We start from the raw sequence: 25,547 nt of genomic DNA, 5'->3' as shown, positions 1-25,547 counted from the left end.
TTCTTTCATTAATCCTCTTTCTAAAAAGGCAGAGATAATCTTAATTACAATAAAATAGCACTAAGCATAATCATAAGAATGAGGGCAGAGCAGAACTAGAATAGATTCAAATTCGGTTATTACCACAGTAAAACAAAATCCTTCCACTGCTGAACACTTTCAGGCCGATTCTGTAAAGTGCGCTTAGCTGAGTGCACTGTTTTACCTGCGGTTGGACACGCGTTTTTGACACGCTAAACCCCTTACTGTATAAGGGGTAGTGGATGCATGTCAAAAACGCGTGTCCAACCGCAGGTAAAACAGTGCACTCAGCTAAGCGCACTTTACAGAATCGGCCTGAAAGTGTTCAGCAGTGGAAGGATTTTGTTTTACTGTGGTAATAACCGAATTTGAATCTATTCTAGTTCTGCTCTGCCCTCATTCTTATGATTATGCTTAGTGCTATTTTATTGTAATTAAGATTATCTCTGCCTTTTTAGAAAGAGGATTAATGAAAGAATACATTGATATGTTTTATTACGTTTGACTGGATGTGATGTTTATGTTCTTTTGCTTTTTACATGACATTCTAATGTATTTATAAACCGCAATAGTAATAATACAGATTAATAAGACATTTTTAATGTTGGTATGTGCTTGAAATAATTAATGTAAAATATTTTAAAGTTTCACTCATGATGCATAACAGCTGTTGTAGCCTACTTAGAAATTCTTTGTCAGGTGCACTCTAAGGCATTATTTATGGATAAGAGTACAACGAGTAGGGCTCAAACCTGTTTTGCCTACTGCTCACCCATGTTAACCTTAGGGCCCCCCCACCCCCCCCCAAAAAAAAAAACCCCCCAACTAATAACGCTCATCATATGCAAATGCACAGTGTGAGGCTATTAGTTATAAACCTGGGAAACTGAAAAAAAAGTGTGGCCAAGCCACACATTTTACACTCAGAGCAGCCCAAAAAGGTGTACAGAAAAGCAGAAAATACTATTGCACTATTGTCTCTAGTACTTCCTTTTTAGCACAACCCCTCATTTAAATACAGGATCGCGCGCCCAGGAGATGTGGCTGGGTGTGCGTTAGGAGAGCGGGCAGTCGACACCGAGCACCCATTTTCCTGCACTCTTACAGAATTGGCCTGTCTGTGAAGTAACAAACCCCTGCCAAAAAAAAAAAAGAAGACCCCTAGAACCTTGCCATTCATACAATCGCAGCACTAACTCTCAGGCATCAAACAGCACTCTTATTTATAAAAGGCAGCAATACAAACATTACACCAGGCCCCAGAACACTAATATACCACCTACTGGACAAAGCGAACAAGCTGGACGGTACAAGTCCCTACAGAGAAAATACAAACTAGCAGAACACAGACCAACCCTTATCCAATAGAGAAATAAGGGACTGCAAATTAGAAACCAAAACATGCAGACAAAACCAAGACAGAAAGCCTGAGAGACCAGACTCTGAACAGTGAAACTCTAAAGAAAGAGCAAAATACAAATAGATTTAAAAAAATGCACATTCCCAAAGATGGCATATTCAATTGCTAAAAAATGATCCTTTTTTTTTTAACTTTTGTCTAATCTTTTTATTTTTTTAATCAGTTGGTCCCCCATCTCTTTTTTCCATGTTCCCCTTGTCAGTCTTTTCTGAATTTTTTCTCCAGGGTCACTCTTCTCTTTCTGTCTCTCCTTCTCTCTTATTCCCTTCCTCACACACTCACACACTCTCTCTCGCTCTCACATTCTCTCTCTTTTCTCACAAATAGGCTCCCACTCTCCCAATAATTCCTAATATTCTGTTTACTTTTTTTGACACTGAAGAACATTTCAAAGTATTTTCCTCTATGATGCCCAGGTCCTTTTCATGGGTGGTAACTCCTAATATGGAATCTAACATCTCTCTCTCTCTCTCTCTCTCTCACACACACACACACACACACATATATATACACACAGGCTCTCACTCTCACATACTTTCACACACACAGGTTTTTGCTCTCAGGCTCCCACACACTCCATCACACACACACACAAGAAATGAGTCATTCTCTCACTGCCTACCTTGTCCTTGCTCCTTCCCTCTCATTCACTCCCTTCCCCCTTCCCTCTCACTCACTCACCCCTATCTTTTAATTCCTTCCCTCCTGACTCACCCTCTTCTCTCACTCCTCCTCCATTTCCTTTCCTTCCCTCTCACTAATCCCCTTTCCATGCCTCCTTCCCCTCACTCACCCCTTCTCCCTACTTCACACCCTTTTCTTTCTTCTCACTACACCTCCATTTCCTCCCCTCTTACCACTTTCCCTCCTACTCTCTCCTCCTCCCCTTCAATATCTTTGCTCCCCTCTCACTCCCTTCCCTCTGTCATTCCTCTTCCATTCCCTTCCTTCTCACTCCCACCTCCTCTCAATCACAACCTCTCCCTTCCCTTCCCCTTCTTTTGTTCAGTTCCCTTTCTCTTCCTCTCCCATCTCAGTAAGAAGGAAGGGGAAGGGAGGGAGGCTGAGTGAGTGAAATAAATGGAAAGGTAAGAGATGGGGAGAGGAGGTGAGGAAATAAGACATTTGCACTCCTCCTCCCTTAACTTTCACAGCCTGTCTCCCTCTCCTCCCGTGGCCTGTCACATCACCATGGTCGTCTTCCGCCCACTGGAGGTGATACTCTTGCGGGCCGTTCTTCACCAGGCTGTCATCATCCTCTTCAGCCCGCAGGGGGTGAAGCCCTCGCAGGCAGGTCTTCAATGCGCTGCCGCGGGTCTGTTCATGTGCCCACAGGGAGTGGGATCACAACGGGAACGTCATTATCACACCACTGTGGGTCTACTCATATCCCTGCGGGGGATGGAATCGCCGTGGACAAGGTCATCATCATGCTGCTGTGGTGTTGGGCAGCTCTGTTTGGGTGGGCCTGAGGCCAAAGTGCGTGGGCCATGGCTCACCCAGGCCCACCTGTGGCTACGCTTCTGGTTCAGCCTGGAGAAGAGATGGTCGAGGGGGGGATATGATAGAAGTTTATAAAATCATGAGTGGAATAGATTGGATAAATGTGGACTGGTTATTTACTCTTTCAAAAAAAAAAATACAAAAGCTAGGGAATATTTCATGAAGTTAGTAAGTAGAACATTTAAAACAAATTTGAGAAAATTCTTTTTCACTCAGTGCACAAGTAAGCTGTGGAATTCATTGCCAGAGGATGTGGTAAAGGCATCTGGCATAGCTGGATTTAATGAAAGTTTTGGACAAGTTCCTAGAGCAGTCCATAAACTGTTATTAACCAGACAGAGAAAGCCACTACTTATTCATGGGCATTAGCAGCAGGAGATCTATCTACTGTTGGGCTCCTGCCAGGTACTTGGGACCTGGATTGACTAATGTTGGAGAAATGAGACTGGGCTTGATGGACCCTTGGACTGACCTAGCATGGCAATTCTTATGATCTCTATTCCAGTGGGCAGGGCTAAGTGGAAGTCGCTTTAGACATTTGAGGTGCTAGTGTCTAGCCAATAATTAGACTGAACGATTGGCATGTGCCTCAGCTCTAATGCTTCTAACCTTGTATACTGCCCTGCAGAGCCATCATACAGTGAAATATTGTACATAGGGCCTGATATATCAGTCACATGAGTTAACATTTTTGAAAGCCTGCTTTGGGAAGTTATGTGTAGCTCTCCATCATATTTTCCTGGGCCCTTGCAAGTCCGAGCAGGATTTCATTCTTTATTATTTAGCTTAGCAGAATCGTATTTATCTCGCCCAAAACACTCTGATCATTTTATGATGATTTGCTAAAGTTTCTTCTGTTTTTTTGTTTAATAGGTAGCTAAGGAGTAATGTCTATAAGAACTGGTTTTCCATTCTTGGTAAAAAGGTTCAATTAATATTTATTTGGTCACTTCTGCCAACAAAGACTCACTCTGGGTTGTGAGAGCAGCCCGAGAACTGCAGGAGCCCGCATGACCCGCAATCATCCTACAAAATATGAGATTACCTGGTGACCGAGGAGCTGAGCCTATTCCTGTGAATCAGAATCCATTTAAAATAAAATCTATGCTGTAAAATACTTTGCAAACTCTCTCTCTCCATACACACACACACACACACATTTCTGCAAAGAGAAATGACTTTAAACAGTAAATTCAAAACTAAAATAATTAAATCCCTAATGTTATCTGACTACAGTGCAGCAATTTGCTGATAAATGGTGACTTCCTTCTAAGCGTCTTGGATTAATTGGCTTTTTTTTTTCCCGGTTTGTTTAAGATCCTCGCTGATCGGTGCTGCTGACCAGAGAAATCCTGACGGACTGCTAATCTGTCGGGAAACCTGCCCTCGGTTTCTCCCGTACAAAGCCGCTGTTTCTTGATACGAATGGGAATTATGGAAGCGTGGGGGCTTCTAATGTTCCCCGCATTCCCTGAGAGGATTTAACAATCGAATCAATCCATGGCATTAAAATACTCAGCGGTCTGACGTGGAGCCCGAGGCCTCCAGCTTCCTCAGTAAAACTTGTCCTCGTCCTTTAGCACAGCTCCAGCAAATCAACTGCTTTCCCCCTCCCCAATCCGCGGAAGCTCACGGCTCTCCCCCCTCTCGCTGGCTGGGGCAGGGAGTTGCGCTGCTTGGCGGAGACTCCAAGCTCATTGACCCAGGAGGGAGCCGACACCCAGGAACAGAAGACCACATTGCTAGGAGCGCTTTTATGTCTTTATTTTTTTTTATTGAAAGGGTTTTTCATTTTTAAAAATATCTTCGACAGAGATAAGAAAAGAACAGCGGTTCTGAAACATTCATTTTACATTGCTGCCTATTTTTTTTGTTAGAAGAAAGCTCCAACAATCGCCAAGGCGCGGAGCACCAGACCAAAGTTATGCGCTGGGAAACAAGTTTCTGCTATCAAAGGTTTTTTCCAACCAAACGCCTCTAATATTTCTGCACAGCAGAAAAGAAGCCCAGGGGACGATCCCGGGCGGACAGGCAAGCTGGCCCGAATGAGAAGCTACACTACCCGAAGGAGCAATCCCCCTGCCGGCTTGGCTGGTTTGCTAGCAAAGGTTAGAGGGGGAATTCAGAAAACCTGATTTCCAGTTAAGTTAATCGCAAATAATGGAAAGGAATCCTTGCAACACTCAGAGGCACCGCATCCCTTCCTCTGCATATTTATTTGGTTTTCTTTTTTTTTTACACTTGACCCCGGCGCTCTTTTGCACCTGCGCCTATTTTCTTTTTTCTTGCGAGTTGTTTCCCTGCAGCCGAACCTGCGCGCAGAGTTTTCGCGATCCCTAGCTTCTGCCGTTCCGAGGCTGCTGCGCAATTTGCATTGCATAGAGCTGAGGGTGCAGGCGCTTATTTTGGTATAGAGGTGATTTCCTTGTGCGCACTCGGTACTCCAACTTTGTATTTATTTAAATTTAAAGGCGGCCGAGATCTGACTCCGTTAATGCTATTGAGAGTTATCACGCCTTCACCCCCGGCCTGAACTGGAGTCAAACTGCAATCCTTCCATCTGGACAGACGGCAGGAGCGACGGAAGCACTTTCGCTTCTGAATGTATAGATAGGCCCTGCAGGGTGACCTATGAAAGTGAGTGCATTTTAAAACACATTTCATTATTCCAATCAATTCCTAATACCCCCCCCCCTTAAATACGCTTCCAATTAACATCTTACATCATCTGTACGGTCTGAATCATTTCTCTACTGCAGACTGCGAAAGCTAGATAAGATATAAAGCAGCCACCAAGGCACTTTCTCAGAGATAAAGTCCGGGAGGACCGGACTACTAACCCAAGGTTTAACGCCGAACTGAAATAAAGAAATGGGGAGGCAGAGGGAATGGTTAAAAAATAATTCTAAGGCCCAGTTTTATTGTGGCAAATGATTTTCTATGGCCAAGAGTCGTAGGCCACTTTGTGTTGAAAGATGCTGATCAGGTCTTTAAAATATTTCATAAAATCAGCGCTACGAATAATCTATTTTTACTGCTCGGTTTAGTGCTCGGTTCAAAACCATTGGAAAGAAATGAAAAGTTAATAGCAATTTAAAACAAATATATATATATAGATAGATGCACAAATTGTCCAGTGTAATTTTCAAGAGCCCCTGTACAAATTTAGATGGCTTTTGTGTGATTAAGCGCTTTGGTATAACACATGCAAGTAAAATCAGAAAGAAGGTGCTCTGGAGACCGCAGGGATTTCCCTTCCATGGTGCTTTTCTGCTCCCGCTGTGCAAAAGTACCGCAAGCCTGCCTCCTTCCAGCGCCTCCTGCTTGCTCGGACTCCGCCTCAGAGCTCTCCCTGCGCGCTTTGGAGGCAGCGGCGCCACCTGCCGTTCGCCGGCGCGCACGGCATTTCCGCGGGGCCCCGGCCGCCTTTACAAGAAGGCCGCGCAAAGCCCCTAACGCTGGTTTTGGCTTTTTTTTTTTTTTAAATTATTATTATTTTACTTCCGGCTCTCGTTTGTAGAAGGACTTCCCTCTTTCTGCCTGAGAGAAAGTAGTCTGAATATGCAAGAATCCTTTCAATTCACGTTAACGGGAATTCACGTTAATAATAATTTCAATTTATTTTAACTTTCTTTTTTTTAAAGTTCACTTTCTATGTACTGCGTCTTTCACTGCGTGACATTTTCTAATTTTAAGCACCATTTTTTCCCACTTATTTTATTAAAAAAAAAGTGTGATTAAAATGTATTTTTAGTCCAACGGAGTTTCTAGATAACGGTTCACATTTTCTCTTCCTTTAGCTGCTCAGAGCTGGCTTTTCAGATCGGCCAGACCGCAGCTCTGGGCCCAGAAACCAGTAACCCAGCTCCGAAAGCACAAGCTGTACGAGGCGGGCCTGAAACCCTTTCCGAACAGCATCGTTATCATCAACGCCCCAGTTTCTAAACTCTCACACGGTAAAATGGAGACCCTTCCTTTAACCATTATTTTAATAAGGAAGCCATTAAAGCTCAGCCTAGACTTTCACCTCAATAAAATCATCATCGTTTTACAGGAGCACTCAACCAGGCTGAAGTAATAAAAGGAAAAAAATCCCAGTCTGTAAACCTCAGGACAGCGAACTGTGCTCAGGCATAGTGAATGGGGATGCTGGAGTTTCTTTAAAAAAAAAAAAAAAACCCCCCCGAGGAAAGCCGAGTTCATTTATTCAACGTCTAGCGCTACAGCAGTTCCCCACCGTCAATGTGAAACAATAAAAAAAACAAAACCTGGGCTGTTGAGGTGGGAGAAAGGCTGCATGCAATGACTTGGAGCCGCTATCTAAGATCGAGAAATGTTGGATCCGAGCGGACAGTGACAAATGGAAGGAGGGAGCAAGCCCACCCCTCTCCTTATCTGCTTTTGAAGTATTTGTACGTCTTAGCCGTACAGAATCGCACGCTGCTAGGAGTAGCGCTCTCTCTGCTCTCGTTAGTACTTTATTTCACCTAGGTTTTATTTTAGTTTAGGGTTTGGTTTTTTTGTTGTTGTTGTTATATTGTAAATGGAAGCACTGGAACTGGTCAATAATAGAATACATTTTTTTCCCCCCTATTAAGAGAACCACCAACACATTTTAAAGCAGAATTTATGAACATAAGCCAGGTTCAACGGTACAAATCCAGCCGCAGCAGCTCCCGGTTACCAGGCAGCTCGCTGGCAGCCTGCTCCAGAGCCTTAGATCAGGTTTTTTTTTGTTTTTTTATGGCTAATGACGGTATGTTACATTATAGCGCTTTCAAAAATTGTAGGAAAATCTTTTACAAATATACATCTCTAAAAAGACACATCATTATCAAAAAGTGCGATCAGCGGAAATGAGAAACAGGATTACAAAACTTGTTCAAATGCTATTAACCATGAATAAAAAAAATGCTTCCTCATTAATATTCCCCTCGGCACAGGCACTATAAAACTAGAATACTGGTTCACAGCATGGGAGTCAGGACGCCTGGGTCAAGCAGTTCGTTCCTAATTTTGCTGCTATCAATCAATAACGTGTGGGCACACCAAAAGTAAGAAGCCATTATCGTGAAGGGCCATTTAGTTCCTGACGAGCCGGGTTCACACCACAATTGCCACTGACATGTTCAGCCGGAGAGAAGGCCTTTGTGTCAATTATCCCTTCCGGGGGCTTAGCTCCTTCTTTCCCAGAATTCGGTGCAGGTTAGCGGACATGAAGTAGGGTTTGGCAGCCGAGCCATCGTTCCTTTCCAGATCTTCACCTGCCCCGGTGACAGCGTGAGGCCAGGGCAAATCAGACGCAGAGGATGCAGCAGGAAAGAGAGAGAGCAGAAGAGGCAAGGTTAGAACATTCAACAGAGGACGACTCAGTGGCTGTAGGATAGAGGAGAAGGACCTGCTACCCGAAATTTGAGGAGACAGGAAAGGAGAAGTAGGGAAGCTTAAAAGATTAAAGAAAAGGCTTAGGACACTAGGAAAGCCTTTTGCCAGACAAACGGCCCTCCCTACCAGCAGTTCTACAATTTTAGCACAGGAGAGTATCTTTGTTTTTACATGATTACTATAACCCATGTATTCAACTATGTCAGGAATAGGCAACTCGGGTCCTGAAGTGGCACAAACAGGTTGGGTTTACAGAATAGCCACACTGAACTTTCATGAGCTAGATATGTATGTAGGACCTGCAGTGCATGCAACTCTCTCTCATTCATGTTCATTATGAATGTCCTAATAACCAGACTTGGTTGTGGTACTCAGGACAGGAGTTGCCTACTTCTGCTGCAGGGTGTATTAGAATTCAGTAACATTAATGGAGAATGCCTTTCACTTTGCGGTGGCTGCTTCCACGGGGGTTCAGAGTGGCAAGGGCCTACAAGCATATGAAAACAGGCATGTGGCCATTCTGGAAGAAGTTGTTGGTCTAACTGGATAGCATAGTAGGCAGATGTCACCATTACTTAAAATAGGATCAAGAAGTGGAAGCCTTAGCAATAGTTTCCTAAAAGACAGAGTTGATATATGAGCAGGTAGCCTTTTAGAACAAGGTTGAGACACACCCTTAAGGGCATGTGGGAACCTTGCATGGCCACTGCCTATGCTGTGGCTAATGGAGAAATTACTTACCTCAATTTCATTTTCCTTAGTGTAGACAGATGGACTCAGGACCAATGGGTATAGTATGCTCCTGCTAGCAGTTGGAGATGCAGTCAGATTTCAATCTGACATCAACACCAGTACATAAGACCCATGCAGGAAGCTCTGCTCTTCAGTATTCTCCTCGAGAAGCAATTGAGGATATATGTGTGTCTGGATAATTTGATTAACTTGAATAACTTGATAAACATGATTAACTTGAACGAGTTGACGTAGACTATAGCTGGAGACCGCCAGTGCCCTCAACCGAAAACACAGACACCCAGTAACTACGGCTGTCCTAGCTGAAAGGAAACGTGGCTCACCTGTGCTTGTCTTGCTCTCAGGAATTGGCACCCGAGGTTTCCGTCACGAGTCTTCGCATGTCTGCAATACCATGGCCTTCTTGGCCAGTCCGGGGCCACTAGAAGTACTAGCACCCTGTGGTGTTCTATCTTGCAGATGATCTCGCCCAGTCGTGGCCATGGGGGGAAAGCGTATAGCAGGTCTTCCTGTGGCCAGGTCTGGACGAGGGCATTGATCCCTTGGGATTGTGGTTCTTGTCTGCAACTAAAGAAGTTGGGAACTTGGGCGTTGGACTAGGTTGCCAGGAGATCCATGGCTGGGGTTCCCCAGTGGTTTACTATCAACTGGAAGGCTATGGTCAACAGCATCCATTCCCCTGGGTCTACACTTTCTCTGCTGAGGTAGTCCGCAGTGACATCTTTTCCCACGATGTGGGCAGCTGAGATTCCTTGTAGGTTTGCTTCCACCCACGCCATTAGGGGATCTATTTCCAGGGACACCTGTTGGCTTCTGGTTCCTCCCTGGTGGTTGATGTAGGCCACTGTTGTGGCATTGTCCGACATGACTGACCAATTTGCCCCAGAGTCTGTGAATGAACCATAGGCAGGCTAATCTGACCACCCGGGCTTCCAGTTGGTTGATGTTCCATCCCGACTCTTCCTTGTCCCATTGCCCCTGGGCAGTCAGTTCCTGGCAATGGGCTCCCCAACCTCGTAGACTCGCATCAGTGGTGAGCAAGACCCAGGTCGGTGGGGATAGCCTTACTCCCTTGCTCAGATGGTCTTCTTTTAGCCACCATTGGAGCTGGAGGCAACCGGAGTAGTCCTGGGACATTGGGTTTCATCGTGACAGTAGGGAACGCTGTAGTGGTCGCATGTGAGCTCTTGCCCATGGGACCACTTCCAGGATTGATGTCATGAGGCCGAGGACTTGGAGGTAGTCCCATACTTTGGGGCAAAAACTTCTTAGCAGGTTTCGCAATTGGTTCATCAGTTTTCTTCTCCTTGTAGAAGGAAGAATGACCTTTTTTGTTTGGTGTCGAACCAGATTCCCAGGTATTCTAGTGATTGGGAGGGTTGCAGACAGCTCTTGTTTGTGTTGACGACACACCCGAAGTTCTCCAATAGAGTCTTGACTCTGGTGGTTGCCTGATGACTTTCCTCTGGAGATTTTGCCCTGATCAGCCAATCATCCAGATATGGATGTACGAGGATTCCTTCTTTCTTCAGTGTCGCCGCCACTACAACCATGATTTTGGTGAATGTCCGAGGGGCTGTGGCTAGCCCGAAGAGTAGCGCCCAGAACTGGTAGTGGTAGTCCAGGATTGTGAAGTGTAGAAAGCGTTGATGCTCGTGATGGACTGGGATGTGCAGGTAGGCTTCTGAAAGGTCCAGGGATGTAAGGAATTCTCCCGGCTGTATCGCCCTTATGACCAAGAGCAGGGTTTCCATGCAGAAGTGTGGTACCCTCAGGTAGTGGTTGACCGACTTGAGGTCCAGTATGGGCTGGAACATTCCCTCTTTCTTGGGGACAATAAAATATATGGAATAGTGCCCAGTATTTTACTGTTGCGTGGCCACCGGCGTTATGGCCTTCAGGGTGAGTAATTTGGCCAGTGTGGTTTCCACTGCCGTCCTCGGAGGGGGCGAGGCAAGGAGATTTCACAAACTTGTCCAGAGGGATGTTGTGGAAGTCCAGGTAGTATCCCTCACGAATGATGGTTAGGACCCACTTGTCCGCTGTTATCTCGACCAATCTTTGGTAGAATAGGACAAGCCTGCCCCCTATGGCTTCTTCCTGTGGATGGGTCAGCTGATTCTCATTGTGGGGTACGGCTGGGGCCTGTGCCAGCTCCCCTCTTGTTCTGTTTGTTCTGAAAGGACTGGCGCCTGCCTGCAGGGCGAGGTACTTGATATGTACTCTTGTAGGGTCTAAAACACTGTGATCCTCTGCCCTTAGGTAATCGGGGAGAGGGACGTTGGCTTCTTTTGTTCTTGTCCTCCAGTAGCCGAGGTACTGGGGATTTGCCCCATTTGTCGGCTAACTTTTCGCTTCCGAACAGGAGGGCTCTTTTAAAGGGCATTCTCGTGAGTTTAGTCTTGGAAGTCGCGTTGGCTGACCAGCTTTGGAGCCAGAGTTGCTGTCTGGCTGCCACTATGGATTAGACTCCCCTGGCTGAGGTTGCATCCGTGAAGAAGGATATTGCTGGTTCTAGTGCTTTGACGGGCGTGGCGGTGTTCCTGTCATTGATAAGCAGGCGCATATCACCACGGCACAGCAGGCCACAATCTGCAGTGACATTGCTTATACGTCGAATGACTGTTTAAGGATGGATTCCTGGTGTCTGTCCTGGGCATCCTTGAGTGCCGCTCCTCCCTCGACTGGGATGGTAGTGCGCTTTGTGACTGCACAGACCATGGCGTCCACTTTGGAGAACACCAGGAGATCTTTGGGTATAGGGCTTCCAGGGCCTGTCCCCCTTTGAAACTGGCCTCCGGGGCATCCCATTCTAGGTTGATTAGCTGTTGTACGGCTTGCTGCAATGGGAAATGGTGGGAGGCCTAATGGAGCCCTTCTAGGAGAGGGTTCATCTTCGGTTCCCCTGTGGCACTTGTGCCTGGGATGGCGAGCTCCTTCAAGCTGAGAGACACGAGATCTGGTAGTTCGTCTTTGGAGAAGAAATGCCTCATGGTTCGGTAAGGTTCCGTTCCTGGAGGGATTTTCCCTTCCTCCAGGGAGTCTTCCTCTTCATCCGAGGTGTCCGTGTCCCCTATGGTGAGGCTTTTGGCCGGGGTGGGGGGGGGGGGCATGTCTCTGTGAGGCCTAGAGGGCTCTGTTGGAGGATGTGTCTGTGTCATCGGTGGCGTCGGTTGCATGTGGACAAAGGTGTGTAGACCCTTAAAGAATTCTACCCAGGAGAAGGATCCTGGGTCTAGGTTGAAAACCGCTGAGTTCCCTGGGGGCCCTGTTTGAGGAAGGGTCGCGCTGTGGATAGAGAGGTCCGGTGTACTATCGGTGGATCCGGATTCCTGTACTGGTTCTCCCAGAGCCTCCTCGCAGTGTAGACACCTCGTGCTGCACCACTCTTATGTGGCAGGCTGGGCAGAGGGCTTGTGCCTTGGTTTTCCTGGCTGGTAGTGCCATGATTTGTGAGTGTAGGTCATTGAAAGCCCGGTCTGTGCGTTTAATGTGTGTGCCGGGAGGCTTAGTTATGCGCTCTGGGTGTGCCGAAGATGTGCGTGTAAGCCAGGATGTGAGCTCACCAAGATGTGCGTGCCGCTATGCGCACAGCCTTAACTTGTGCACCCGGCTCAGTTGAGCAGGTAGCTGTGCGCCCGGCACCCTCATGCGCACAAGTAATTTGTGCACCCGGCTCGTCTCTGTGTGCACAGTTCAGTTAGGCGGACAGAGCGGTGATCAAGGGGAAATGGCGTCTATGACCACGTGGGCTAGATGGTGACCACCCCGGAGGGTCTCCACGTGGGAAGGCCCTCGTATCGGATCAGGATCTAGCTCGGACTGGGCTGATCAACCCGATGGTACAGACGCCGGCTGGCGATCTGCAAGGCTTTCCGAGCCTTGGAGACTTAGAGAAAGTTTTCTACCTTACCTTGTCTCGGCGGTTCCCGGTCTTGTTCCGGGCAGTCTCCGGCTGCGGGGGGAGAGGGAAAAGTATCTTCGCCGCTGTGCTCTGTATTGCACCTGCTGCCTCTCAGCCGCTCCCGTTGCCAGGGGCTAAGTCCACGCCGGGAACTGGCTACCGGACCGAGGCCTACCTCTGAGGGATCTCTGAAATCACCTTAGGAATTCTCAACTGGGGGAGGGACACTTAGGTATCACCGCAGGAGAGCAGGGCTCATCCGGAGAGGTAAGATTTCTTCTTTGTTTGGAATTTTCTTTCTTCTTTGGTTTGAATACTCTAACGCTGTGCAAGCACGTATAGAGTCCCGAACTGCTATAGAGAGATGGAAAATACTGAAGAGCAGAGCTTCCTGCACGGGTATATGTAATGGTGCTGACGTCAGATTGAAATCTGATATCGTCTCCAGCTGCTATCAGGAGCAAACTATACCCATTGATCCTGAGTCCATCTGCTACACGCTAGGAAATGGGGATGTTTCATTTTTAGTGGTTTTAAATAAAATTAAAGTTGTGCTGCTCTAGCAATTAAATGGCACAACATTTAGCATCCATTATTTACTAAATACTACAACAATTAAAAAGAACAGTTAAGAGCCTTGTGTGCTACCAGGATTTGGCAATCTCGATAAAGAAAATTTAAAGCCACCGTGGTCATTTCTGCCCCAGAACTGGAGAAAACAAGAGTGGAAGGGTTAATTGAAGAGGGAGGATGTTTGAAGAGGAGGAGGACGTGGGGTAGTCTGAAATGGAGGAGAGCATGTTTCCTCCTATACTGGGCTAACTGAGGCAAGCAGATGGCAGAAGTTGTGCCAGGCGACTGCTACAGATGCAGGACTGGTCTTGCTTGTGCATCTGAGGTAATATTAAACTAGGGGTAGGCAATTCCAGTCCTCGACTGCCACAGGCCAGTCAGGTTTTCAGAATATCCATATTGAATATACATGAGACACATTGAATATGCATGAGACAGTGTATGCAAAATGTATCTCATGAATATCTAATATGTGCATGTGGTACACTCATTCTTTTCAACTTGCTTCCATTAGTCAAATCAATACAAGCCGCTTCCCCCTCTTCCTCCTAATTTAGTTTCAAGACAGAGAGCTGACTCTTGTAGCTGTTCTGGCCATTTTTCCATTACAGCCAGGATGCATCAGTTACTCTTAAAAAAAAAAAAAAAAAAAAAAAAAAAAGTTTTGACATAGCCCTGTCTCTGGAGTACAGATGGGCAACCTTGGGTAAAAATCCATCTTGAAGAGTGCAAAGTCCGTAGAAATAGAATGAGGAAATAGCCTAAAAAAATAATTATGGCATATTGTAGGTATTTTCCAGTGCTTTTCTCCAAAGAGCTGTACAATATAATAAGAAAATGGTAGAAAACGTGGAAGAGTTTATTCTGAACCTAAGAGGGAATGCAGCTGTACAACTGGGAATTAAGATCCATGCCCGACCCCTGCAGAACCACATCTACTTTTCAGCAGTGGGACTCTCTGCCACTATTTATGGCAGAGCAAACATCAACGCCATTTTTCAGAAAATGTTGTGCATCTGTCAGAAAAGCAAACAAGTGCTTTTTCTAAAATGGAGTATGCTCTCCGTTCCTCCCCATCCTTTTGCCGGAATGAGTGCTTATTTCCATCACTCTGATCTTGAATTGAGACTCGCCCTGCAATCAAGACGACCTACAGCCTCATACTTACAAAAGCAAAGGAAGAGCGTATCCACACACATTGCATAGACGCTGAAGAATCCATGTGCAATCAGGTAAGATCCAATAATGACAGTCTGAAAATTGCAAAATAAAATACATTTCAAACCACATACTGGGTCCCATTCAAGAATCCAATATTTCACTTACTGGGAGTGATGCAGCAGAATTTCACACAGCTGAAAAAAAAGTGTGCTCGACTATTTCCCATACTATTTATGAGTTATAAATTTTTGAAAAATTCTAAGTGCCACCAAAGGTGCTCAATTAAAGGTCTTCTGTTACCAGAGAGAGTCTTTTAGCTTTTTAATGCGCATTTCATTGGTGCAAATGCCTATTGCCGCTACTGTGTCTATCTGTTGTACTCGTGGATTAGGGGGCCCTCTCCTTGGGCAGACTGGGCTGATACTGGGTAGAGAAGTAGCCTAGTAGTGAGAGCAGCAGACTGCGAAACAGGGACATCAGGGTTCAAATCCTGGCAAATCACCCTCCATTACCTCAGGCACAAACTTAAGATGGGAACAGGGAAATACCTGCATGCACCTTGCATTCAACATCTAATGGAAAGGAGGTAGAAATCCGAATCTAAATACATATTCTGGTCAGATTTCAGCCCATTCCCTCCAGCAAGAGGGCCACCAGTAGCTGAGCAGGGAGGGTAGGGCCATCCTTGAATCAGCAGGCGGACAGGAACCAACATTTAAAGCATAAGACAACTATGAAAGATGCCTTCTTTCTGCTTATATGGACTGTTGGCATTGAGATGAAGAGTGCCTAATCCTCCATTGACTAAGTACAGCATTAGAGACGTAAATCGGTCTCTTGCACGCCTGTTCCAACAGTGGGTAGCAGAACTAAACCCATTACTGGCATCAATCTTCAGCTGACAGAGCTGTGGTCAATTATGCTCTGCACAGAATGGAAATGCAAATAATTCGATTTTTTTAAATATTTAACCATTTTCAGTGTTCACTAAAAAACCCCCCAAAAAAACCAAACAAACCAGCAGCCATGGAAATAATATTTGCATTTTCTTTAGTTTTATATTTAAAAAAACAAACCCCTCCAATAGCAACATAACTTTTATTACCCATACCAAAATGTATTTTGATAGCTAGTTTCAGTAAAGGAACCAAATATAGGCCACATTAATCAGCATGGCAACACCAAGGTATCTGCACTAGAAACAACATCAGATTAGCTCAGACTTGGATGCTGAAGGGAGTGAGCACCTGCAGAGCAAGTTCTGTCATCTAAGGAATTGTTGGCTATACCAGAAGGCTCAGGACACCGCGTAGCTGAGCATTACAGAATCTATTGTTTAGACTTGAGATTTTGTTAATCCATGTAAACTTCACAGAAATATTACACCAAACCTCTTTTTGACATTAAGAAAACATTTTTCAAAATGTTCACACTGGAGAAAAAGTCCAGAGGTGTTTTTACCTGCAGGCTTTACTCCACATTTCAAAGCAAAAAAAAAAAAAAAAAATCTGCGTGTGCCTTCACGTTGACGTAGCTACAAAGTACCTGCCGACCTCACATTTGCTCTTTGTGCAGGGACTTTTTGAACGAATGGAAAATATTATATCAATGTGAAAATGAAATAATCTGCATACGTTGCTTCCCCCTTTCTAAACGCGCCCCTGGGAACGTGTCTCTCAGTGTGGATAAAAATGCATGGGCTGTGGAAGAACAAACTCTTTTAGCCTTGCTGAAGGCAGGCAATTTTCTAAGATCGAATTATGCAGGCAAATCCCCCTTTAACTTGTGCAAATAATCTTGGATCTTGCCTTCTAATTTACCACAACCACCAAGGCGAGGGCTTTTTCCAACACAGTGGAAATGCTATCTGTCCCCTTACCAAAAGAGGTATCCAGTAATAATTTAGTGTTGGCGCTTCTTGCATGATGACTGGTATTCTCTGTGTGAAGAAAAAGAAGGCTAGAACACCTACAAAAATACAGAGGTCACCCATTAGTACTTGATCATAACAGTATGTTTTAAGGGCAATACATTACTATTTCATAATTAGATAACTTTTGAAAATTAGCACAATTTGCAGTATTAAAACAGTTGTGGCTGGCCCAGTGGCAGGCATGTGGAGGGTACCCAGTCGGCTGGCGATGCTGTGGAGACAATGTTCACATCACACTGGGTGGGTGGGGGGCATTCATGTATAAGGGTGACATCTAGTGGCTGGATTCAGGGCCTACAACTGCAGAGTCCCTGAAAGTGCTCCGTGACACTGCCCCCAGTCTAGAATGTACTAAATCCACTTAACGTTGGGGGAAAAATGGCAAATAGAGTGCACTATTTATTTATTTAGTGTGATTGCAGACATTATTTTCCCTTTTAGTGGACCAAGCAGACTTTGAATTATTTAGGCAGCCAAAAAACTTTACAATTTTGCATATACTTTCATGTTTGCAAAATTTTATTTCAATTTATTGTTAATGAGTTGTTGCGATGTAAAGTACATAATAAAAATATTCGTGAAATTGGCTTCACAAAACCAATTTTGCCAAAAAAGATAAGTACACAATAATATCACAATAGTTTTTCCTGTAAAAAAAACAAAACAAAAAACAAAAAAAACCCAGCAATATTTTTCTACCAGGCTCATTTGCATGTTCATCTCAGTAGAAAAATAGCCCACAGAAAGTCAAAAATAGTCTCCAAAATTTGGTGCAGCTTAGTGCATCTGCTTCCCTGCTTGTCAGGCTGGAGAAGTGGAAGATCTAAATTAGGAATAAAACATCTCTGGAGCATTTTACTTGAAGGCTCCTGGTGGCAGATTCCAGCCTTGGTCCTGAGTAAGCTGAAAGCCCAGAGGAGGAAAGTTTGATTTAGAATACTTTTTATATTCATATTGACCCAGATTATGGAACTGCCAGCACCATCCAGTCCCAGCAAAACTGATGAATAACAAATAATGTGGAATGAGCACCCTCTAGTGTTGAGGTTAAGAATTAGGCTGCCGCCTGGATTCGGGAAGGGCTTCTTTTATTTGCTGGTGCTGCAGTCCTCTTTCTGCTAAAAAGGTCACTGGTTGCAGCCACGGCACAGAGATTTCCTCAGAAATTGTAAGGGAATATATGAAATCAGGAACTCTATTTCCAGCCATTCCAGTAATTTGGTTTCAAGCTACACTGGCAGACCTTCAATTAAGTGCATAATTCTATCTTATAAAATATGACCTTGGGTCTGGGGTCCAGTGGCATTGCCTGCGCACTGCCATGCAGAGGATCTAGGTTTGATTCCTGGCAAAGGTCCTCCTTCTGTTTCTCGGGTGGGGGATGCTGTGGAGGCAGCACTCGGAGTCTCCAGATGGAGAGGGGAGGAGGGATTTCAGCCCTTGCAGAAGGGGGGCACTGACCGGACTCGGGCACAAGCAATGCCGGGTTCCAAAAGGGATGTCACTGGGATGGCTGGGCTCAGGGCTTTATAACACAGGAGGAAAAACACCGGATTAGTGACAAATGAAAGCACATGGGGGCCACATCTCGACAGAGGCTGCTTCTGATCAAAAGGAGCAGGAGGAAACTGCTGGGACAAATAATGCACCTATCATCTCATCCTAAGTGCTGTGCTGGCCCAAATTCAAGATGGGTTCTTTCGGAGACTTTTCCAAAGCCTACCTCATCTTTTGTATGTGTGACCAAGCCCGGCAGAAAACGAGGTAGCGGTGGCCACTAGGGCCTGGCGGTGGAAGCAGCCCAGTGCTGGAGGGGGCACTGATGCTGGTTTCGGGTAATACAACTCTTTTCCTGCATTGGCCCAAATATAATTATTTCTTAAATACCTACAGTACCTGAATGCAATTCGTTTTGAAGTGCCTGATAAATCAAATGGATAAGAAATATAAGAGAGGGCTATCTTTCATTTGGGCCAGTAAGCAAACTTATGCTGAGAAGGCCCTTGGTAAAAATAAAGCTTTATGTTGGCTTCCTGGACGTCATAACCCACATGCAATCGCAGCTGCCAATTTGTGCTTAGATTTTTTGGGGGGAGAAATTTATGTGCTTACTTCTGAAAATGTAAAAGTGGGTGCAAAAATATAAACACCCTCTCCAGCCTCCGCTCACTGTGGGTAATCATACACGCATACAGGGCATACAGTAAACACCTAAGCTTCCTCTCTCATCGTGGGAGGGGGGGGGGGGGGAGGGGAATTTTGTTGTAGGCCAGTTTACCCACAGAAATGGCTTTGTAAATTACCCTTGTATTGTACAGGGATAATACATCCAGATGCAGGATGCTTCTTTGCAGAGCTGACATTGATAGATAATGCCTTGTCATCGTTTGCTAATGTCTGTTTCTGGATGGACCATTCTAAAGGTTACATTCTGTTTCAGGGACAATGGGAAAGCTTCTGTAAGAGGACAGAGAAAGTTTGCAAAGGAATTTTTAGTATTCAAGGAGGATAACTTTAAAACACGCGTGAGCATGCCCACCTACACAGTTATATGGATGCCCACGCACATGCCACATATATTTTATATCATGCACGCAAATGCACACATATTATATGAAATACTTGGAAATCTACCCAAGAATATGTTCACAAATCAAAAAAAATACATGGCTAAGTAGCACTTTTTGAGAGTTATCCAGATAAGTGGCAGACATCTGCTATGCGGGTGTATTTGTGCTCCTAATTTTAATCATTTATACAAGGGGGAAAAAAATACCCAAAGAGAGAACTGGGATGGTCCCAATATGGACAGAGTGACCTTGTCTAGAGAGAGGCTTGACACGTGCCTGGAGTCGCCGGGATGGAGTTCAAGCTAGAGGTGCACCGCCTCGTCAGCATCTCCTTGGGCAAGATCTACAATTTGCGGGTGCAGTGCAGCGGCATCAAGCTGCACCAGAACTTGCTGGTGTCCCTGGTGCAGCGCAGTGCCCGCCAGGTCTACCTGAGCGAGGGGCCCGAGCTGGAGTCCTGCCCACAGGGGCCCCACACCTACCTCAAGGGCCCCTGTGGGCAGGACTCCAGCTCGGGCCCCTTGCTGTCCTGCCCGCAGCCTGGGCCGTGTCCGGAGCCTGCCCCATGTCCGAGGAGCGAGTTGGATCTCAGCCCACGGCCCCAGGAGAGGAGGGCAGACTACTTTTTGCCTGGGCAGGGACGAGGAGTCAGGGCCAGAGAGGCTGTGGTGGAGCCCTGCCAGAGAGCTGCTGCCCCTGCTGCCGGGGAGAGGAGAAGCAGCAACACCGCCCGCTTCCGCCTCGCCTCGGCTGCCGCAAGAGGAGCGCCGAGCCTCGGCAGCAGCGTTCAGGGCTGAAGAGCGCACGCCGGGACCCGCCACCATCGCCGGGGGACCAGGAGCCCGAGGACATGGACACCGGCCACGTGGCCAGCCTTTTCAGCATCTTCGGCTCCAGCTTAGCCGGAAAGAGGTGGCTGAGGAGCGGCAGGAGCCAGCGCCTCCGTCCCAGCAGCAACAGCAAGAGACTGGGGCCGAGGAGAGGGACCTGAGCCCGCTGGGCAGCAGAGCCACTGTGAGTGGGGTCTGACTCAGTACGGTATATCTTATGTTCTTAAATTTGCCTGGAGCTGTGGTCATTTTGACCGGCTTAGGTGAATTTGAGCCTGAACACCTTTCCCAGTTAGGCTCGGTTGAAAATTTGCTCAGTTAAAATGGACCTGTTATCTTGGGTGCTCAGACGCTGTTTGCAAATCTACCACAATGTTTCTTAAATGAGGAGCTCATTTTCACAGCTGTGCTAGTTAGCTGGTTACAGCGGAGCCATTCCGCTAAATATACGCAGTTATCTTAGTTAGCCGGGTTATGCATAACTGGTTAACTTTAGGACAGCCCTACAGCACAACCAGAGTTAGCTGGATAGAGGTGCATGTGATGGGGCTAGGGGGGAGAAAAAACTAATATGCATGGACTGGTAGAGGGATCTGGGGGATGATAAGTGGTGGCAAAGTAATGTGACAAGGCGATTGCTAAAACCAGAAGAATGCTGGGCTGCATAGAGAGAAGAAGAACGAGGTGATGTCCTTGTACAGGGGAGGCCTCACCAGGAGTACCACATTCAGTACTGGAGCCTGTATCTCAAAAAGGACAGAGACAGGATGGAGGCGGTCCAGAGAAGAGCGACCAAAATGGTGTGGGGTCTGTATCGAAAGACTTATGAGGAGAGGCTGAAGGACCTAAATATTACACCCTGGAAGAGAGGAGCTGCAGGGAAGTTGTGATACAGACCTTCAGATACCTGAAAGTTTTTAATGATGCGCATACTTCGAACATGCATCATCACCCAATAAAAATGTTGCTAGCAGTAAATTTATGGGTTACCATAAGGCTTGGGAATAGCCGCACAGATCAGCAGTTGCTACCCTTAAAAGAAACATGGTGGTAACCTGCATGGCACGGCAGAAACCATAGGAAGCTTGCTGGGAAGACTGGATGGACCATTTTGGTCTTTTTCTGCAGTCATTTCTGGGATTCTATGAACTTTTTCCATTGCAAACAGTAGAACTAGGGGTCATGAAATTAAACTCCGGGGGGGATGTCAGGAAATATTTCATCATGGAGAGGGTGCTGGATGCCTGGCATGCCCTTCCGGTGGAGGAGGTGAACACAAAAACAGTCAAAGAATTCAAAGGGGCATGGGATAGACTGGATGGACCATTTGGTCTTTTTCTCCATCAATACTATGTTACTATGGATAAGCTTGAATATCTGAGCTAGCCGGATAACTTATCTGGCCAACTCAGCTCTTACTTGGAACGTCTCTGGTTATCTCTTAGTTATCCTGCTCAATGCGTTTGAATATGGGCCTTGGATATTTTAAGTTTAGATACATAAAACACTTACCTACGCCACCAGCAACCAGGATTTTCCCAAGAAACAGTAAAAAGTCTGTAACTTTGTCCAGTATTGCAACCCTATGCAAAAAAAGTATATATCTTGAATCACTGAATTTTCATAGCAAGATCTCATCAACTAAGGAATTATTTGTTCTGTTTTTAGGGACTGCATTTTGTTAATCAACTATTAGTACTGATATTTTAATTTTGAAATCATCATCAGCTTAAAGCTCTACTGGGTAAGCAGCCATTCTGAGGGAAACACCTCACCATGCTCTTTAAAGCAGCAGGACAAGTAGAGAAATAGGACGTACACCAAGAAGAAATAACAGAACTCACGACAGACCTGCATTTTGTAGGGAAAATGTTGGCCATTCCTGGTCATTGTACTTACTACTGGACACATTCTAGTATTTGCAATTCCTTTTATTTTATTTTTTTTACCTATTTAAGAACAAATACCAAAATGCACTGGGAGAGTTGCCCTCAGTGCCAGACATGGAAAATCTCAATCTGGAAAGCAGGTCACTGGGCAACTTTGAAAATATCAGACTAAACCAAGAATGCCCAGATGAATGCAGATTTTTTTTCTTTCCCTGATTTGTCCTGCTTCTGAATTAGGGCTGCCATGGTCAATTTCCATAAAACAGGGAGACGCTGACTCTACCCCACTGGCAAGCCGAAGCAATAAAGTGTGCCTAGCCAAGCGCACAGGTTAATGAGTGGTTGGAAGCGTGTTTTGGATGTGCGTCCATAACCCCAATGCAATAAGGGGATCAGCTCATCACATGTAAATGCCACGTAGACGAGGCTATCAGCTATTACTCCGCGATGCAAAACATCCCTGTGCTCCCAAGGCGCACTTTTTAACCTGTCAAATTTTACACCTTGCCACTTGTCAAGGGGTCTACTTAAAAACAATAAAAAAAAACAAAACACTGCTTTTCTGTGGTTCCTCCTACCTGCATAAGGGGATTAGGTAGCGCCTACACAATCTGAGTCCAACTGTGGGTTAAACAGCGCGCTCGGCCCCACAGTCCGTATTGTTTATTGGCTCGCTACAGTAGCATAAAAATACAAGGTGGATGCCCCACTCCAAAGAGCAAAAGAATGGATGCTAGTTTTTCCCTAAAGAGCATATCTGGTAACTTTTGGCCTTCTGGTCACCCTGAGATGGACATGGATTAGCGGTGGTGGGAGAGGGTGGGGAAATCCTCTTTCCCCCTGCACAATTCAAACTGGTGTTGATCAGCCAGGGGGGAGGGGTGATTTATCCCCTCATCACTTCCCTCAAATATACACCTTCACCTTCCCCAATGTTAAAATCCTCACGCACTGCCCCCTCTCCTCCCCTCCCCCAAAATTCATCCCATCTCACTTCACCATCCCATTCACCCCCTCTTCACCTCACCTACTCCCTTTTAGTATTTACTACCTCTCCCTCCCCATAAGTCACTTACAGCTCCCCGACTTTGCTCGGGGGTGTCTCCTCCCTCCTCTACTCTGCCCTCAGCTGAGTCCCCAGTTCTGCAATTACCAAGTGCTCCGGCCCTTCCCTCCCGTTCCCCGCTTCCCCCCCCCCCCCCCCCAGTCACCTGTTGACAGGGAAAAGGAAGGGGGTGGGTAAAGCTGGAGCAGACACAGTAGAGCAGAAAACAGGCTTTGCTCTGTCTGCTGCCTGAAGGGGAGGAGATGGAGCAAGGGGACGGCTGTTTTCTGCTGCCTGAAATTGGAGCACAGCTCAGGGTGCTTCTACTTCTCAGAGCTTTCTGGTGTTTCCCCAGAGATCGGATATTTTATGCATAAATCTAGAGAGTCCCCAGTCAACTACTAGAAAGGATGTGCAGCCAAGAAAATTCTTTTTATTTTCATGTCGGGCAATTTTTGGGACTTTAGTTACAATTCGTTTTCAGAAGTTATGCATGTAAATGCCATCCTACGTGCATACAATTTGATGTTAGGAACATACGTTGTATTTGCATGCATAAAATTGCATTTTATGTGCATAGAAATTACGCACACAAACCTCCAAAGATGAAATGAATGAATGCACACCCCAAACTACTACTTATAGGATCAAGGATGGCAAAGCAATAGAAAGATTTAAATCTTTCAAATGAATAAACAGCTGAGAAATCTGATTGCAATCAAATAGAAGAAACAAATTCAGGATTACAAAATTCCTAAGGACTAATTCCAACAAAAATTTTGTTTTGAAAAATACACTATATTATCTACATACCATATGTAAGGGCTTCGTATATACCCCAATAACCCATGCCCTAATCTGGGTAATGTCTTGTGCTTCAAAAGACCTCAGATGTACGTTGCTAAATGTATGCCACAACTATGCCTTATATTGCACTTTTTAAGAAATGAAAGAAATACACACCGTTGAGCAATTTAACAGACAATTGCAAAGTTTGAGGGCTGTATGAATGCACATCACAGGTCTGCCAGTAGAAGACAGTCTACAATACAGAGCATAGCAGCTTATGGTTTGTGTTCTACTGCCACCTTGTGGTTATATTAAATTTAGCTCCCATTAATATGTAACCTCTACCCTAAGAGGTCATGAAAGCTGAGCACTATGGGATTGTTTTCTTACAGTGAGAGGACCCTTCATGCTGGAGCAATTATCTTCCCAAAGACAGAATGACAATTTCTTACCTAACTACATTCCTCATGAGCAGGAAGAATGCTTCCTTTGCTGAAGTGCAGAAGTTTTTGCCATAGATAGCAATCTGTGAGGAGGGAAAAAAAAAATCAATAGGTACTGTGCGTGCATGGAAATGGATGGATTTAAGTTATCCTATTCATTAATACACAGCGAGATTGCAGTTAATACTCACCATGATATAAGCATTTCTATTTATAAACTTTATGAATTTTTCCAAACACCAGAAGCAGCATTTCAGGCAGCAAAGCAGGAACCTCGTGAAGGAATTCTGTGAAGCTGCAGGCAAGTAGAGACAAAAAAAATAATTTGTATCATTCTGACCGTGCTAAGACTGTAATACCAGATACATTTCTGACTAGCTTTCAAGCCCTACGCACCCTCCGTTGGGCGATAGCTCGTCCCAAACACATTGTGTCAATCAAACAAAAAGGCATCAGCTGTAAATTGTTGTGCAGACCCTGTCTTCCTAGGAACTAACAGGGATGTCATAGTACCTCAGCTAAGGCTAAACCGGAAGGCAAAATTCACTAGGAATGGCCAGAGCTATGGGACTGGAATTCCAACAGATATGTTCTAACAGGACGATTTCCCAGCCGGTACTGAATTCCTGAAATGTTTTCCTGGTTAACTGTCTCCAAGTCGATGTACTCATTGTGTGAGGCAAGGACAGGACAACTCCTGACAGCAAAGCCTGACCTGAGGTTTTGTTATGTGAATTTAAAATTTGAAGTGTTCTAGTAACCACATTGGTCTTGAAGAAAACTGGAGTTTTTGGAGTCGTGAGACCTTTCAAAGGACAACGACGTCTGAAGAAGGGGGACCTTGAACGTTCATGCACTACAGTCTGGCTTCTCGGCCTACAAAGACTCCAGGGTGGGAGAGTGGAGTTTTTCTCCATAACATTTGGAAAGTATAACCATACAAGAAACAATATACAAAGTAAAATATTATATCAATTTTGTGGCAGAGACATCAGTTCCATAAAAGAGACCAATGAAGCAGTAAAAGAATCACAGTGGCGAGAGGATAGCACAAATGGTCCTGCAGTTGAGGCACTTTGCTCTCTTGCTGAGTTAATTTACCCTTAGGGCTGGATTTTCAAAGGGTTACGCGCATAAATCCGGAGGGCTTATACACGCCGGGCCTATTTTTCAAAAGGCCTGGCGATGCGCGTAAGTCCCGGGGCTTTATTAAAGGGGCGGGGCGGGGTCAGAGGCTCCCGGCATAGCGGCCATTTCCTGCTGTGCGAGGGATCATGCACCAGCAGTTGGCTGGCGCGCGCAACTTACTTCAGCGCGCGCAAGGTGGG

General features: G+C 45.6%; 1 protein-coding gene across 1 annotated transcript in view; it reads right to left on the bottom strand.

The window, feature by feature from the left end:
• Positions 1-6,413: 6,413 nt before the first annotated feature.
• SLC44A5 (solute carrier family 44 member 5) overlaps positions 6,414-25,547 on the bottom strand; it is a 114,933-nt gene continuing 95,799 nt past the window's right edge. Inside the window, 6 exon segments of the mRNA XM_029617875.1 lie at positions 6,414-8,208; positions 14,728-14,812; positions 16,600-16,688; positions 21,566-21,636; positions 24,229-24,302; positions 24,411-24,514. Of these exon segments, the coding sequence (XP_029473735.1) occupies positions 8,102-8,208; positions 14,728-14,812; positions 16,600-16,688; positions 21,566-21,636; positions 24,229-24,302; positions 24,411-24,514 (530 nt within the window). The 3' untranslated portion in view covers positions 6,414-8,101.

Source organism: Rhinatrema bivittatum, chromosome 10 (assembly GCF_901001135.1).
Source record: "Rhinatrema bivittatum chromosome 10, aRhiBiv1.1, whole genome shotgun sequence".
In the NCBI taxonomy this organism is placed as follows: Eukaryota; Metazoa; Chordata; class Amphibia; order Gymnophiona; family Rhinatrematidae; genus Rhinatrema; species Rhinatrema bivittatum.
This window is presented reverse-complemented; position numbering and strand designations above follow the sequence as displayed.